At 52.2% G+C, this 17067-nt stretch overlaps 3 protein-coding genes across 4 annotated transcripts in view; 2 read left to right on the plus strand and 1 right to left on the minus strand.

Moving 5' to 3' along the window:
* The window catches only part of Wdr48 (WD repeat domain 48), a 43824-nt gene extending 42853 nt beyond the window's left edge, over window positions 1-971 (plus strand). The window contains exon 22 of one of the 2 annotated variants that reach the window (XM_026401601.2): window positions 890-971. The gene's annotated coding sequence lies outside the window, so the exon portion shown is untranslated. The remainder of the gene's footprint in view (window positions 1-889) is intronic. The other variant, XM_026401600.2, reaches the window with a different exon arrangement.
* Window positions 41-11272, minus strand: Gorasp1 (golgi reassembly stacking protein 1). The gene is made up of 9 exons (XM_026401606.2): window positions 11124-11272; window positions 7580-7660; window positions 6960-7163; window positions 5689-5775; window positions 5419-5549; window positions 4829-5174; window positions 3889-4039; window positions 3272-3421; window positions 41-3022 (listed from the first exon to the last, which is right to left on the minus strand). Exons 1-9 carry the CDS (start codon window positions 11184-11186, stop codon window positions 2754-2756), a joined length of 1482 nt encoding a protein of 493 aa, XP_026257391.1. The 5' UTR covers window positions 11187-11272; the 3' UTR covers window positions 41-2753.
* A 79-nt stretch (window positions 11273-11351) lies between these two features.
* Window positions 11352-17067, plus strand: part of Ttc21a (tetratricopeptide repeat domain 21A) — a 33987-nt gene continuing 28271 nt past the window's right edge. The window contains exons 1-5 of the mRNA XM_026401608.2: window positions 11352-11503; window positions 12646-12775; window positions 13648-13758; window positions 14521-14687; window positions 15826-15948. Coding sequence (XP_026257393.2) covers window positions 11477-11503; window positions 12646-12775; window positions 13648-13758; window positions 14521-14687; window positions 15826-15948 — 558 coding nt within the window. The 5' untranslated portion in view covers window positions 11352-11476. The remainder of the gene's footprint in view (window positions 11504-12645; window positions 12776-13647; window positions 13759-14520; window positions 14688-15825; window positions 15949-17067) is intronic.

Genomic DNA, 17067 nt, shown 5'->3' on the forward strand with positions numbered 1-17067 from the left:
TATTCATATCTGGAAAGTATACATATTTGTTTTTCCAAAGTTTTATATGCAGGTTTTGTTGTTGTACCTGTATCCAGATCTTCTTTTCACTGTTCTTTCTAACAATCTAAAGCTTTCATAGAATCATTTGGATCTTGTACAGAATATAACTTATTGGGGATAAACACTTCAACTTTTGGCAGAAAATACTTTGGATTCTTCCCAAGGTCATTTGTATTCAGCATAGATCAATGGTCCACTCCCATAAAACTACATAAGACTAGCCTCCTTGTATGAAGCCAGAAGCACAAGTGCCTTCAGAGGGCAGTTTATTCCAGTCCAGTTGCCTCCCCAGCTTGTGTGTGGCCTGTCCCCACAGTAGCAGGGACTGGGGAGGAGGCTGAGGAAGGTTTTTCTTTTCTACATCTTCACAGGTTCAGTTAGGGGCAGATTATGGACCCAGGTCCATACCTTACAATTTGAGATATTCTGATCCGCACAACTGCAGAGACAGGGTTCCCTCACTGCTGGTCAGCTAACTCTGGAAAGTGTACCTCTTGCACCTTGAAGAAGTGAGCAGAGACACAGCCACATTTCCAAGGAGCTGAGGTGGTCTTTATCCTTTCCTCAGAGCAACCAGATTCTTTTTTTTAAAATCCTTTCTATCTGTTGGATACAATAGTGCGCTTTTGGTGCACATTTTTTAGCAATAGTTGTGAACTAATGGCAAAAAAAAAAAAAAAAAATTTCATTTACCAGCCCTCAGCTGTGTTTGCACAAGGGGCCTTTGAGCTAAAGGACTATGTTTTGCTGGGTCATTTTGCCCCGTGTACTGAGCCTTGGGTGGCTGTGTCCCCTCTGTTGTAGATCTGACCCCCAGCATGGTTATATTTTTGTTTTTCCCCTCCAGTCTCACCAGTAATACAGTTTCCAGAAAATCTGACAGTCTGCAATGCCAAAAGGGTAAAAAAAATCTGTATTTCACAGTTGTATAGAATAAAGGCTTTAGTTAAAATATTTCAAGGTGTAGTACATATTTATTTTTTTCACTTGCGTTTTCCCTCATAGCAAATTACAGAGAAGGAAACTTCTGGTTTCATGTTCACCCTGGAAATCATTAGCATTGATACCATTTTATCCCCCAGTTTATACGGGAAGAGAAAGGAGAGGGGAGGAGCAGCTATTACCTTCCAGTGAGGGTAACTGTGGGTCAGACTGCCAGGCTACAGAGCTAAGGAAAGCTGGCCCCAGGACAGTCCTGTGGCCGTTCTGTTCTACTTCCCGCATTCCTACAGACTGACACTGGGCTCCCAGACAATCCAGGACACAATGCCTCACTGTTCTGCAGACTTATCAGCTGCTCTGGTAGGCTTGACAAGGGTTGGCTTTAAATGTAGTCACAGTGCTTGAAACTTTTGCTAATTTGGGGCCCTAGTTCCTCCATATAGTTTGGTCTATGCTCCCCAGTCCTTGTCCCATAGGCCTGACAGAACTGAATTTCCTGTGTTCACCATCCTACACACATTATACAAATGGAACTGCAAGAGTGAAACTTTAAGAAACGAGATAAAGGCTAGAAGACAAGGCCATAGGCAGCTTTCACGGTAATTGTCAAGGAAGTAATTAGCGAGTGAGGGTCTTGGGTCAAAGCAGCAGAGGATTTCAGTTGATGAAGGGCTATCCCTGGATAGAGCCATCCCCTTCTGCAGGGGCTGAGCAGGGTAGACCTAACCTAGTCTTAGCCTACAAAGGCACCAGGGGGTGGAGAAAACTGTTCCCACATACTACAGAAAAGGACAGAAGGGCCTTTCTAGGCCCCTGATTGACTCTTGGGATGGAGCTTTAGGTGTTGAAGAGACCTAGTGAGGTGGACTGACTGAGAGTTTGCGTAGGACAGTGAGCTTAATTTGCAACTTTTATTCATCATTGGGGCTGGATGCTTTGAATATCAGAGATCATTGCATAAGTCTGGGAGCCGACAGGAGTTGCCACTAGAAAATAGATGTGTGGCATACAGGCCCTGGGGAAGAACAAACGTGGTGCAGGTATAGCTGGGTCTCTGCGGAAGGGCCTAGAATATTCAAACCCTCACTAAAAGAGAGGCAAGTGCACTGCCTCTCTCCTCCAGCGGTAGGGCACACCAGCCAGCCTGAGCCAAATGTTGCACTGTAGTGCATGAGGGAGTCATCAGTGATTGTGACTGGCAGGGTCGAGTCCTGGGTTTGGGTCCCTTTCAGTACAGATGGGCTAGCTGGGCTGTGCAGGCAGGATCAAGGCAAGCCCTACAAAGCATCAGGCAACACCTGAAACAACCCCTTCCTCCCTCACCTGACCTCACACTGGAACAGGACTAGACCCTGCTGCCTCCTGGGTAACCCGAGTGACCAGAACAGGTACTGGTCCTGAGGGTGCATGGCCTTCTCTCACTACCAAGTCAACTTTCATGTCCCTCCAAAGCAGCAAAGAATCCCCTCCTTTACCATCGCAGCTCCTGGAAAACATTAAGCTGGAGTGTTGCTCCCAGCCCTCTAACACCCCAAAAGTATTTGCTTGAAAGTTTTCAAGCCAGGACCATCAGACAGTGTAAGTTCTTCAAGGTCATCTCCTAAAGACCCCAAGGAGGCTCAAAGAAGACACAAAACCCTGCCAACAGAGGTCCCTGCACATCACTTGGAACTGCAGCCTAGAAAGTGGAACACACAAGGCTAGGGTCAGGCATGGAGCTGGGCTGCTTGCCCACATCTGGACCTCATGAAATATCATTAGAGACCTTATCACAGCCCTGGTTGTAATTCTGGGGAAGATATCTGGGCCTGGCTGGCTGGCTTCTCAGCCTCTGCCCTGAAGTCTGCGCTCTCTGTGACTGCAGGCTCCTCCTCAGCCTGAGCTTCTAGCAGCTCAGCAGACAGCCCATCTTCTGGCGAGGCTGTAGAGGTGAGGCTGTCGGGAAGAGTCAGCTGAGGCAGGTGGTCTGGCTGGGCCTGGACACCCGGACTATCCAGGAAGGAGACTTCAAACTCTGACCCAGACCATGTGGCCTCACCTGAAACACAAAGATGGGGCTGAGGAGGAGCCAGAACCTAGGACCACGGTCCTGGGGCCAGTAACCATGATACCCAATCCCCCACCTCTTTAGGCTTTAATGGGGGATAGGAGATAAAGTTTATGAATTCCCATATGGCTGTATTCAACCCAAGGGGCAGCCTCTAACTAACCTAGCTGAGGAATTTAGGGCAGACTACCAGCAACCTGGGGTCCTTCCCAGAGGGCTTCAGAAGGGAAAGTAACGTACCACCCCGCTCATGAGAACTGCTGCTGGAACCAACATCCTCTGGTCCTACGTTTGAGTTGGCTATGGTAGTCAGCGCTGTGGAGGACAGGCTCGGCCACACACTGGCATTGCTACCATCCAGGAGGGAAATGCCTGACACATCCAGGAAACCTGAGGAGGGAACACAACACAAAACCCTGACTGCTGGAAAGCCAGTACCCTGGGCTCACCCTGCCCAGTGCCTGGGATATCTATCCCTGGCCTAGCTGGAGACTATAACGTCCTCATTCCCTGGCGGTGCCATCCAATCAACCCCAAGGAGGTTCCCACTGGGTTTTTCTGAGGAAAAGGGCTTAGGCGCTGGGTATCATGGGGTTAGCTCAGTGTTAGCCCAGACCATGGGGGCAGCCCAGACCCTGCCCTGTCTCCAATTTTCTGTGTGACCTAAAGTAGGCCATCTCTCTTCTCTGAACTAGACTCCACCAATGGATTAGATGGCCTGCAACAGTCTTGGCACTTGGGAGGTATGAAGGGGCAACAGGCCCTAGGGAATGTTTTTGGCACTGCTGCAAGCCGGGGCCCACTTCAGCACCAGGAGTTGCAGGTTCCTTAACCTCCCCTCCGGGCCTGCCCAGTACCTGGATCCATGACTCGCTGCACTGGAGGTGGAGGCTGAAGAGAAATCTCCATGGAATGCGGAAGTCCCCCAAAGTCTGGAGCACTGTGGCTGGGACTTCCAGACCTGGGGAGCTGTCCATCCATGAGGGAGCCAGGTACTTGTAGCATGGCCTAGGGGCACCAAGGAAGAAGGAACAGGAAGGGGGCCATCAGGACAGTGATTTCACAATCCAGCCTAGGTACCAGCCCACCCTTGCTGTGTGCAAACTGCTGTGCCTTAAGGAAGGAAATGGTCTTGGTCATCTGCCCTTTCCCCTACAAGTAATGTGAAGTCAGGCCAGAGGGCCATGGCCTGGCCTCCCCTGCCATATCCACATAGACGGAGCACTCTATCCACATCCTTGAGCCCCAGGTATCTACCTGGCTCCAACATATTCCCCCTGCTACTTGGGGGCACCCTCGGTGACCAGAAGGGAGTGAGGGTCTTCCTTGAATTCAGGTACAACTGAAGGAACATCCCAGCATACCCCGTGGCACAATCCCATTGCCCAAGGTGCCCTCAACCCACTCTTTAACCACGACGGCAGGGCCAGCACTGCCCTGCAGACTCAGTCCGACACCTATCAGGTGTAACAGAAAACCTCCCAGAATGCCACAGTCTCACGGGGGCACAGAGCAAGGCTCTGCCCATCTCTTAAATCCCAGTTTCCCACCTATGAATGAAGACAACAACCAGTGCCTCACCTGTAGGGACAGGAGGGCCAAAAGTGGTTTGACTGTCCCAGAAAGGGCCCATCTGCTCCACTGTGTCCCAGAGTAGGTGGGCCTCCCTTTAAAGGCACAAGGGCCTCACAAGGGTGACGTTGCTGGGGCACCCCAAGGGTAGCTTCCAGAGTCTTTTTCCAGCTTGTAGGTCCCTCTGCCCATATAAGTTCCCCTCTTCCCTTGGCTGACACATACCTCTATGTAGTCACTCTGCCTGGAACCTAGGTCCAGGCCAGAAGAGTCCTGAGGGGTGGGCCCAGGTGATGGGGCACCAGGTTGTGAGGCATCAGGGAGCGGGGTACCAGGTGGCAGGGCAATAGGTGGTGGGGCATCAGGTAGCAAGGCATCAGGTGACAGGGCGCCGGGTGGTGGGGCACCAGGTGGTGGGGTGCCAGGCAGCGAAGCGCCAGGAAGTGGGGCACCAGGTGGTGGGGTGCTGGGCAGTGGGGTGCCAGGTGTTGGAACAACAGGTGGCGTCTTGTGGCTGGAGGGCTGGGTGGGGATCCGGTGTAGATACCCATAGCCGATGCCACACCCTAGACTACCAAAGGCCAGAAATATTCATTCATGGGGTTGTCCACAGTCACAGCCCTCCCTGCTTTTACCATCCCATCCCTGACCAGCAATTGAGGGGCTGGAAAGGGTACTCCCAGGCTAGTAGTCAGCCTTCAGAGGTCCTGGGCCTAGAGCCCAGTACTCTACCTCCTCCAGGGGACTCTGAAGTCCACGCCCACTAGGCAGGCCCCGCCCACTTAACCGTGCAGCCCTGGGACCCCAGCAAGTACCTGCCCTCTCCACCCCAGGCTGCGTTGGGAGTTACAGTCACCTCCCGGCAGGAGTCAGACTCGGAGTTATAAACCATCAGCTTCAAGGGCTTCCCCTCATGGGACTCGATGAGAGAAAAGAAGTCTTCAGACTATGAGAAACACACAGCAGCTGAGGCCTGTTCCTGGCACTGGACTGGAAGCCTCGAAATGAGACGCTTCTTACGAACACCACCCATCTCTGCACACCCCATCCATCTCTCTGGGAGGGGCAGGCCACGGGCTTCTCACCTCCTGGAGGATCTGGTCTGAGCCAACCACATAGTCTGTGTAGGGGCGCAGGCCAGCAAGAGCAGCAGGTGAAGAGGGTTCCACATCCTGGAGAAAGAATTATAAACCAGCAGCCTCGCCACTGAGTTGGGAGAAGAGGCAGGAGGCAGAACCTCTTCAGGTAGTGAGTAGGATACTTGTCCTCTTTTGTCAAGCAGAACCTCAAGCCCAGACTCCTTCACCCCAATTCCCTACCTCCCCAGGCCTACAGCCTGCCCAGCAGAGGGCAGCACCATGGCATGATTCAGCACTGGGCTCTAGAATCTGACCTGGGCCTCAACTCCTGGCTCCAACTACTAGCTGTGTGACTGTGGAATTACTAAATCATTCTCAGCATTTCTCCACAATTCAAAACAGGTTTCATAAGGTTGGGGAGAAGAGTAAAGAAATACCTTAAAGAAAGAAAACCACATCTTGGCCAGAGGAAGTGCCAACTGCATTGCTGTGACTGCTGAGGCACATGAGACCCCTGGCTGAGGGCAGGAGGCGAGGGCAATGAGCAAAGCTGGGCACAGGATTGCTTTCTCCCTTAAAAAGCTCTACCACTCCCTCCCAGCCTCCCAGTCATCCTGAGAAATGCAAAGACATCTGTATCAGTCACATTTTACTCATGAGGAAACCTCTGTAGGCTGGCTGCAAAGATAGGCTGAAAACCTTGGTTAGTCTCCCACAAGGAGCTGGTGAGCTATAGAGGAGAACACAAGTGAGCCAGCTCCTAGCTCAGGGAACTCTCCTTCCACCACACCACAGGACCATGCACTTGAGAACCTGGACACCACCTATGAGCACAGGTGTCAGGTGCACAGTAGCTGTAATCAGACACGATTCCAGCTCAGCCACTGTGGCCTATTTATGTATCGATTAGCTATATAACAATATACCAGAAAAATCACTATCTATGCTATCTTGAGAGACAGATTGATAACAGTAGCAGCATTCTGGCAGTACAACCACCACGCCAGTAGATGGTATCCCCGCCTTTTAAAAGAAGATACTAAGATGCAGAAGGTAAAAAAGTGCCCAAAGTCACATGGCTAGCAGGAAGCAGGGTACACAGTCCAGGTGGTAACACGAGCTGCCCTCTCAGGAACTGGCACACCACCAGATCCCACACTGAGTCCCCTAATAAGCCACTGCTATTGGCCTCTGCCCCGTGCCCCACCCATTCAATCCTGGCATGCCTGCCCCCACCCGGATCCCAACTGCTTCCAAGCACCCCACCCTGTACTCACCAGCACGTGCCACACGTGCTCACTGGCCCTGCGGAAGCTGCAGAAGCGCACGCTGGCGCCCAGCAGGCCCTGTCCGCCCCACATGTTGCTGGGCACCACCTCCACCTCGCGCACCTTCATGGTCTTCATGTTGAACACCTCCAGCTTCACGGGCTTTTCCACGTTGGCTTTCAACAGCGCCTTCAGCGTGTCATTCTCCTTGTTCTGCAGGGGCAGCAGGGCTGACACCAAGGCCCCAGCCCTCATCCCCCAGCCCCACATCAGTCCCTTCAGACAGGTCAGGGCCTAAGATGGCACAAGGGCCTTGGTGGCCAGCAGCCCCAGCAGAGCCAGGTGCCAGAGTGAGCTGCAGCCACTGTGACCCCCACCACCCAGCACTTCCCAATCCTCCTCCCTCCCTAGGCCAGAAAACACAACCAAGCAAGCACAAAGCCTCCTGGGTCCAGAGCACTCCATACTGCCCTTGGCCAGTCCCCTTCACACCCTCAAGCCCACCTTCAAGAGTCCCTCTGTCCTCAGTGACCCTGGGTAAAAAACACAAGCAGAGGCAGGCTGGGCCTCCTGAGGAACAGAGGGACACAAGTACACAAACAAAGCAGAGGCAGTGGGGGGAGCCTCACCAGCCGCGAGTGCCCAATGGTGATGATGAAGTCAAAGTAAGGCTCCAGGCCCGCCTGCTGGGCTGGCGAGTTCTCCTGCACCTGTTCCATGACAGAGGCCAGTCACTGCACCAAACCCAGGCTCAAGAAGCCCCCACCACTGTTCCCAGAACCACTGCCAACCCTGGCGTATCACCATGCCCAGTGCCTTCGAGAGCACAGCTTCTTGGCATTGTCCAGGTCTACTCCTTCCCTTTCTCTACCTTCCTAGTCACAAGCTTTCCTCTTTTCCTGATCATCATCCACAAATGCTTCCAGAGATGCCTCACAGCCCAAGGCTGCTTTTGGGGGTTACCAGGAGGCACATGGAGATAAGCTGGCCCAGGCCTGGACAAGGGACCCCAATGCTCAAGGGAAGCAGGCAGGAGAAATACATCCAGGGCTGTGCCCAGAAAGGGGGAGTAGGAAAGGCAGCCTGTGACCAGATCTTGAAAGGCCTGGCCTTGACTCAGTCCAGCAGGTAACTGAGGGCCACTGAAGACTGCTGGGAAGGAAAGCACACCACAGGGGCAGGACTGGGCCTGATGAGCCTCCCCAGTAGCCTCACAGTCCAAGGCAGGAAACCTCCTTCATGAGCCATTCCTAGGCCAGGTTGCTCCGTATTCCTCTCTGGACTCTCCAGCTCAATATATTTCTAAAATACAACCAGGCCTTGCAGGTCCAAGTTCACACAACGTGGCCTTTGTCCCCAGGTCCTGGACCCTGATGGTAGGACCATACTTAGGCCTTCGTGGACACTGATGACCTCATAGGGTCAGATAACAGCCAGGCCTCTGTGTCCTGAGAGGCACAGGACTCTTGTGGTCTCGGGTTCTGGAGGCCTTCTGCTGCTCGCCAACCCTCCAGTCTTGGATTCCCCAAGTTGAAAGAGAGGTCTCAGACAGCCTGCTGAGAACAAACTGCTGAGCCTCTGGGATAAGGCCAGTTTGCCCCTGGAATCAGGACTGTCTTCTGGCAGCAACAACTGCATCTCTCCTTATTACCTCCAGAAGCTGCCATCGCTTCCAACATGGGTCCAGCAACCTTAGCTGGCCCAGCCCAGAGGGCAATCTGTTCCTAGGCCCTGCTTCAGGAGAGCTGAGCCTGCCCTCTATCCCTTTAGGGGCTTCTAAAATCCAAAGGGCAGGGCTACTTTGGAGGGTGCTTCTCCCCGAGTAGGGTCACTTGCAAAACACCCCACCTCCCCTCAGGAAAGGCCATGCCCAAGGCCATGCCACCCCTACTCAACACTATGTCAGCCTCCCTAGATGAGGGCTGACACTCAGGCCCCCAGTCCCCAGGGCTGGTGCTCCCCTAGCCCACCCAGTACATCCACCCATCCTCTCCTGTGGGCCTGCCCTCTGCCTGCTAAACTCCATTTCCCTCACCCCAGGCTTTGTCATTGTTCACTGGGCTCCACAGCTGAAATCATCTCTACCGCCATCCACTGCACCTTTTCCTGTAAAACCCACCACCCCTCCATCCAGTTCTCCCTGGAGACTCCCAGCGTGCCCTACACCATTTAGCCCCACAATGTGTGCTGCTTTTCATAACACCCCATCCTATTTTTCCCCACCAGTGAACCTCATGGAACAAACAGTGATGGCAGCCTACACAGTCACCCAGCGCTGGCTGGCCAGTGGCAAGGATAGTACCACTTCACCTGCTTTATCCATTCAACTATTTTACTAAACCCAAGTTAAAATGAGAAAAGGGGCTCAGTCCCTAGGATATCCAACCCACAGTCCTCCCCTAACCACTGCCATATAACAGCCATTTCCTTGTGAATCCTTCCTTACCATATGCTTACTGAGGGCAGGGACATCGCCAACAGGCCTGGCACGTGGTGGGAATGCCAGTATTTATAGAATGGAGCACACTTGTTCTTTTAAGTTTTAAAAATATAAGCAGATCATGTTACCTCCCCACATAAAACCTACCAAAGGCCCCACATCTCAGAATAAAATCCTGAACCTTCAGGACAGTAGCAAGGTCCTACACAGCCTGACTTCCTCCTGATACTGGCCACACTTTCCAAAATGCTGTCTTTGCCTCCTGACACTTCCTCAGACACACAAGCACGACCCACCTTTGCTGGGCCTTCTAACTGGAATACTCTCTCCTCCATATCTATACTGTCTGCCCTTCTGGCTGAGACATCTGTCCAAAAATCACTTGATCAGCGGCCTTTCCTGACCACTCTAGAAAATGGCACCAACCCATCTCTCTTTTTCCCTTAACCTGCTTTAGCAGGTTACCACCTACCATATTTGTTTCCTATGATCTTCCCTCTCTCCCAACTGACATCCAAATGTAAGCACCACAAGAATGGATTATAGACACTGTCTATTCTGTTCACAGCTTTATCACTGCTGCCTAAAACTCTGCCTGCCAGACTAAGTGCTCACAAATATGTGGAGGATGACTTCCAATCCTTTAGCCTCTTCATCCTGTCCCTCTCCACTAGGTCCTCCTGTCTGCACTCCTACCACCACCCCATGGCTTGCTTCCCCTGTTGCCTACATCCTGAATTCCTTTTTATTCATCAAACCTGTTCCAAGACTATCCTGGCTGGATGAATTCCACTGTCTGCCTCTGTGCCTCCCCATATGAAAGGCCATCCCCAAGCACAATTCCCATCAATGCTGGGTACTCAAAAAAGGCCTGGCTTTCCTGTTAGAAACCCCCTCCCATGTGACACCTGCTTACAGAGCCTTCCTCCAAAGCAGAGACCACTCAACAGCCAGGCACCAAAGGAGCAAACTTGTCTGTCTACACCCATCTCTACATCCATCGCTTCACACAAGGTTAAGTGTGCAGGGGTGGGAGTCTTGCAGGGGCACCTAAAGCCCATTCGTCCAAACTTCCTTGCAGGGGCACCTAAAGCCCATTCGTCCAGACTTCCTGGCACCTAAAGCCCATCCTCAGTCCCTGCCTCACCGACCCGCCTTTCCGCAGGGTTTCACCACTCGGGCGCTTCCCCAAGCTGCAAACGCTCTCCCGGGCTTCTGCGGCATTCTCCTGGCCTCCTGCGCCCCACTTTCCCGGCTAGTTCCACTGGTCCTCGCTCCGCCCCCATACCCCTCCTGACAATGCGACGGGCAAGTCTTAACGGCAAGATCGATGCAGGGAACTACTCGGTCCTAGGAGCTGCTGGCTGCCCCCAACTCAGCACGGAGCACAGCACACAGAGGTCATCACCAATCTGCCCTGAGGGCACCAGAGAGTTCTGCCAAGAGCCGGCGCGTTCTTCACCCGGAAGAACGCCACTCCGGGTAGCGCCACACGGAACGCCCCCATTTCCTGCACAGCTGGCATTGGGGGCGGGCGCCGAGCCCCAGGGCGATGGCAGAAGCGTCGAGGCCTGGAGTCCGGCGATGCCACTTCTCTCAAGAGGCTGGCAGCCCACAGCTGCAACGCTCGGGCGGGGACCCCGCGGTAGCCGCCAACCGAAAGGTGACCAAACGCGCGGACGCGTCGCTACAGGCGCGCTTCCAAGATCACCAGCGCCCCGGGACCGACCTACCCCGTGCAGGTGGAAGCCCTCGGCGCCGCCAGCAGGCTGCTGGGCGCTGGAGCCCAGGCCCATGACCGCTGCCCTGCTCGGCGCCCGCGTCCACCACCGACCCGCAGGCAGCCGGGGAGCCCCAGAGCAGATTCACTTTCTCGAAGCTCAACTACCAGTGCCTTGTCACGTGGTGCGCCGTGCTCCGCCCACTCCCTACGCCGCCGCTCTTAGCAACCGGCTGGCCGCCCGGTTTCCAAGGACGCTCGTGCCTTCGACTTCCAGCCAGGAGAGGCGTGCCCAGGACCCTGACCCTGGAATCCAGCTCTGCACCGCCCTACCAGAGCCGGACTCGCCGCCGCGAGTGGCCGGAGATGAGCAGCAATGATTCTTCTCTTATGGTGCGTGGCCCGACTGCTGCCCGACAATTCCGGCCGGATAACCCCGGCCCTCTACTCGCGAGCCACCTCTTTGGCCTCCCTTCTCTGTCCCTAGCCTCCTCAGGAGTCCCTGCCCTATCTTGCCTCACTGTCCCTGGAGAGTGCCTTGACACTAGTGCCCTCTGTGCACCCTGAGCCCCAAGTTAGCACCCACCATCCGGGTCCTGTCCCTTTAGCACCCCAAACCAAATCATTCCATCTCCACTGTTTTGTCATCTCTTCTACTTAACCCTCTCCACCCCCTACCGTTGCCTGCACCTCTTCTGCATCTCTCATCTCAGTAGATGCCACCACCATTTGATCGCCAGCGTTAATTAATACATCTTCCCCATACCTGTCTCTTTTAATATTTTCATCAATAAGAAATGTCAACTCCTAAATGTACCCAGGGTTCACCCACTTCTTTTATTCATCTCTTAGCCCAGGGCCACTACGGTCTCTCATCTGAACACCTGCAACAGGATCCCTCCTGCTTTAGTTGTCTTCACAGGCAGTGTGCACTACCACCACACACAGCAGCTAGTGTAGTTTTTACAAAAACATACATCTTAATACATTTTTCTCCTACTTAAAACCATTCCAACTGCCTCCTATTTTTTACCCTTAGGATGTTGTCTGGGTTCTTTCATATGGCCCCCCCAGGCTCTTACAATCCAGCCACACTCGGACCTAACCCCAGCACACATAGACCTTAGGGGAAGTGAGACTTAGCTCTTAACTGTGGAAGATATAGATAGGATTATGCGTAAGATAATGGATACAAAGCCCTTGAACTTGTAACTATAACTATTGGTATAATTTTTCTTAATATTGGTCCTCATTCTTTCTCCTTTATTACTCTCTCAAAAAAAGCCTGAATTGAGTTACACCTCATATTTTAACAAGCATCTATTGGTAATATCCGAACACTGGAAAACTCCTTCCTAGGCGAACTGCATGGAGCTACGCTCAGGGACTGAATGAGGCCTGCATGTTCTCTCTCTCTCTTCCCTATGTAGGCTAAGGGAAAGTAGAAGATAGGGAAGGGAACCCGTCTCATCACATATGGGTCAGAACAGAGAAAAGGAGCCGGAGCTAGTGCAACTGTGTCTTCCTCCACACAGGCTGGGATCATTTACTATAGCCAGGAAAAGTACTTCCACCATGTGCAGCAGGCTGCAGTTGCAGGCCTGGAGAAATTCAGCAATGACCCCGTGTTGCATTTCTTTAAAGCCTATGGAGTCCTCAGAGAAGGTAAGGTCTTAGCAATGTTGGCATTCTGATGCCAGGCACTAGCCCAGCTCCATCACTATGGCCAACACCTGGATGCCTACTTATATCCTAGTTATGTTTCCATGGAAACAGTCTTTCACTGACTGTAACACTGAGTTTTCCAGGTTAATCCACAAAAACATATATAATCCATATCTTGAGACCTCAAAGGCTTGAGACCTCAAAGGGCTCACTATCCTGCTGTGCATCCCAGTTTCCCTATCTGCAGAATGTGTGGTTGGAGATACAAGTGTATGACTATTGATCTAATTCTAGGCTTGGAAACTGAGAGCCAGTTGTGCAGGAAAAGAAGGAGGAAGTGGCAGGTGTGAGTGAGCATAGGCAGGAGCAGTGCTGACTTTGCTGACATTCTGCACTTGATCTTATCCAAAAGGCCTAGAAGCAATTCACCGATATTCTGGAAGTGGTCCTGGCTGAGGGCTGGCAGAGCTGCCAGTGTCAGGGAACATAAAGGATAAATGTAATTGGTAGTCTTGAGCAGCTAGCGGAGAATGCCCTGCTTGAGATCCTTCCTTAGAACTGACCCCCAGCCAATAGTCCCAGCCTTGCAAGTATCCTACACAAGTGCTTGCAGGCCACCTTTTAGCTCCAAGACCTTCCTGCCCCTGGCAGCCTGGACCATGGTACAGGCAGCCTTTTCAGGAGCTTCAGTCACCAGGGAACTCAGGCCACCAGGAAACTTTCAGACCAGTTAGTCTTCAAATTCCAAGTAAAGGCAGGTGGTGCTAAGCCATGGGTCGGTCAGCCCTGATAGGGATTCTGGGCATCTTCCAGAGTCTCCTGCCTTTTAGGCTTGGAGTTTGAAAGCATAATCATGTGGACTCTCTTTGCAGAGCGCATCCAGGATGCCATCAGTGACCTGGAGAGCATCCGGAATCACCCAGACACATCCCTTTGCTCCATCATGGCCCTCCTTTATGCTCACAAAAGCTGTGAAACCATTGGTGAGTATAGCCACAATCAGCAGGGCTTGGCCTGGCAGGGAAGGAAGCCCACTCCAGAGACACCACCCCTCAAGGGTGCCTGTGCAGCTAGCTGCTGCTGGTCAGCAAGGAGGGGATGCTGCAGTCTTCGCTTGGAAGCCTCAGAGAAGATGCCAGGCCTGGGCACCATTGAGTGGGAAGAGGCAGAGAACATGACGGTGGGAAGGGTCCTCCCTCTAGGTCCCAAGAGTTGAGAAGAAGCACCCTTCTTTCCTTTGCTCTGTGAGATCCTGTCGGAAAAATCGAGCCAATAGGGATAGGGATGTAACTCAGCCAGTAGAGCACTTGCCTAGCATGAGCAAGGCCTTGGGTTCAATTCCCAGTACCACAAAAAAAAAAAAAAAAAAAAAAAAAAAAACCTAATCTCCACCACTCTGGAGTCAGGAAGAGATTCCTGGAGGGGCTACAAATTGCCATTTTCCCACCCAAAATGGTTTGTGGGCCTGAGGCCAAAGATTCAGGTTTGGTCTTTCTACTCAACACACTGTGCTGGGTCCAGAGCAGAAAAGATAAATGTCAGAGAGCAAAATCTGACTCCTGGGCTGGGCATTTTCAGTGGCTAGCATGGCTAGTTCCCAGGCCCTAGGTTGGCCCATAATCAGCTGCATACATAGAGGCAGATCCAGAATGTCCAGGGCAGCTCCCTGGGCCCCTGGTGACCCCTGCAACACAGGTATGCCTCCTCATCCTAATTCAGCCTCTTCCTCCACTTTGGATTTATAGATCGAGAAGCAATTCAGGAGCTGGAGAGCAGCCTGAAGGAAATACGCAGGACAGCCCCTGAGAGAGCCCTGTACTATGCTAGCCTCTTCCTCTGGCTCATGGGCTACCATGACAAGGCCAAGGAGTATATCGACCACTTTCTGAAGGTCTCCCACAGCTCCAGAGAGGTACTTACCCTGAGCATCATTGGGCAACAGCAAAGAGTGAGCATCGAAACACATCACAGCAGGCTGGCCCTTTATTCCCTTTGAGGGCCCTGGAGCTGGGGAAGGACCAACCCAGGCACTGACAAGACCCCAGTAACCATCTATGTTATTGATATTTAGAAATCAAGTCCAGCTTTCTTGGTTCTTTTGAAAATCCCGATGAACTGGCTACAGCTATTCCCTGCCTGCATCTATTCACTAGATACGAGCAGTGGCGCCTACACACAGCATGTGGCTTATGCAGTATGTCTGTGCTAATGGTGGATTTCAAAGTCTCGTCTAGGCCTCTCATTCTGAGTGGGATTGATACAAGTTTTCAAGGATGTGAACATTGGTTCTTAGGAGAGAGAATGAAAAAAATCTTACTCTATGTATAAAACAAATATCTTATAGAACACAAAACACAGATATGGTGTATTTGTGATATTAACATTTCTTAGAGGATGAGGGGTCGTCCAAAAAAGGCTGCTGAGGAGAGAGAAAATGGTAAAAGAGAAACACGAGGCTAGGCCATCGAGGGATGCTTCAAGACAGGGTTCTTCCAAGTGCCCCTCCAATTCTGCTTCCCCTGCCTGACCCTCCCCATCTGCCAGGAGAGGCTGAGTGAAGGCTGATGGGAACAAATAAGGTCCCCCTGAGGTCAGTATGGCTCTTACTCACCCATACTGTGGGCACTCCCAGGCTTTATATGCATGGCCAGGCCCTGGCTGGTCTAAGGAGTAGAAGGACCAAGAGTTGGCCCCGCCCATGCCCCTGTGATGGGGCCTGACCCCGGTGTAAAGTCATCAGATGATGGCAAGACAGGCAAGAGGACTGCAGGAAAGGGTGGCAGAGAGCATGGGGGTGCAAGGAGGTCAGACCTCCTACAGGAGCGGTCTCCTAAGCTGAGGTAAAAGTAGTAGTCAATCAGGGGAGTGGACTTGGTTTGGAAGCAGGTCCGGCAGGGCACTTCAGGCAGCAGGGACAATGTGAGACCTGGGAGAAAGGGGGTTGGCCTGCTCTGGGCTTCATCCCAGGACATCAGCCTGCAGGACATGAGCAGGCTAGGTCAAGGCTCCATGGGACCAAGGACTTCATCTTTCCTCTTGTTCTCACCCAGGGCTACGTGCTCAAAGGCTGGGTAGAACTCACCTCGGATAAACCTCACATTGTGAAGAAATCCATCAAGTACCTGGAGCAAGGAATTCGGGACACCAAAGATGTGCTGGGGCTGATGGGAAAGGTAGGCTTGTCTCCTAGAACCAGAGACCTACCAGGTGACCTCAGGCCAGACCCTCAGTCTCTAGATGCCTCATCTGGTGGCTGAGGAGCAGAGACCCAGAGGGGGCTGGTGACCAATCTAGGGTCACACAGTAGCCCAGGGCCCACTCCAGATCTCGAACTCCTTCCTGCTCCATGTGAGCGTCAATCATTCTGCTTGGGGGTCTTCTCAGGGTCACTTTCCGGGTCACTTTCCCTGGGCTCACTCAGGCTCGCTTCCTCTACTTCTTGTTTGGTTTCGCTCACTGCCTCTTTTCTCCACCTGCTTCTTTCACTCTTCTTATTTCACCCTTTCTCATCCCACCTGTTAGTCACCTAGTAGTTTTATATCGAGAGGTATCTATTTTATATGTTTGCTTTTTCAGGTATTAATTTAAATTGTTTCTTTTTTTCTCTCATGACCCTCATTGACTCAATCTTTGAGGAAAAAAAAAACTGCCATCTTATTCTCTTCTGTTTGTACACACTGTCCTTATGAAATGAATAATTACTCACTTAAAAAAAAAAAAAAAAAACAGAAGTTATAATCCCAGCTACTCGGAAAGCTGAAGCAGGAGAATCTTAATGTTGAGGCCAGCCTGGGCAACTCAGGGAGATGTCGTCTCAAAAATTAAAATAAAGGGGCTGGGGATGTGGCTCAAGCGGTAGTGCACTCGCCTGGCATGCGTGCGGCCCGGGTTCGATCCTCAGCACCACATACAAACAAAGATGTTGTGTCCACCGAGAACTAAAAAATAAATATTAAAAAAAATCTTTCTCTCTCTCTCTCTCTCTCTCTCTCTCCCATTCTCTCTTTAAAAAAAAAAATTAAAATAAAAAGGCTTGGGGCTGTGGCTCAGGAGTAGAGTGGCCCTGGCGTCCATCCCTAATACCAGAAAACAAAACCCACAAAAAACAAACCTGGAGCTCTGACATGAGATGACAAGAGGACACACTTTGCACTACCACTGCAAGGCCTCCTTCTGTGCTTGGATTAGGGTGTGGCCCAGGTCGTGTGCTGGGCAGCAGGAACAGTGGAGGCTTATCAGGGAGTACCCTAGAGGCCACCCCCTGGGGTGGGGGACAGGGGTGGGGGGTGGGG

The sequence above is a fragment of the Urocitellus parryii genome, chromosome 3, assembly GCF_045843805.1.
Source record: "Urocitellus parryii isolate mUroPar1 chromosome 3, mUroPar1.hap1, whole genome shotgun sequence".
Classification (NCBI taxonomy): Eukaryota; Metazoa; Chordata; class Mammalia; order Rodentia; family Sciuridae; genus Urocitellus; species Urocitellus parryii.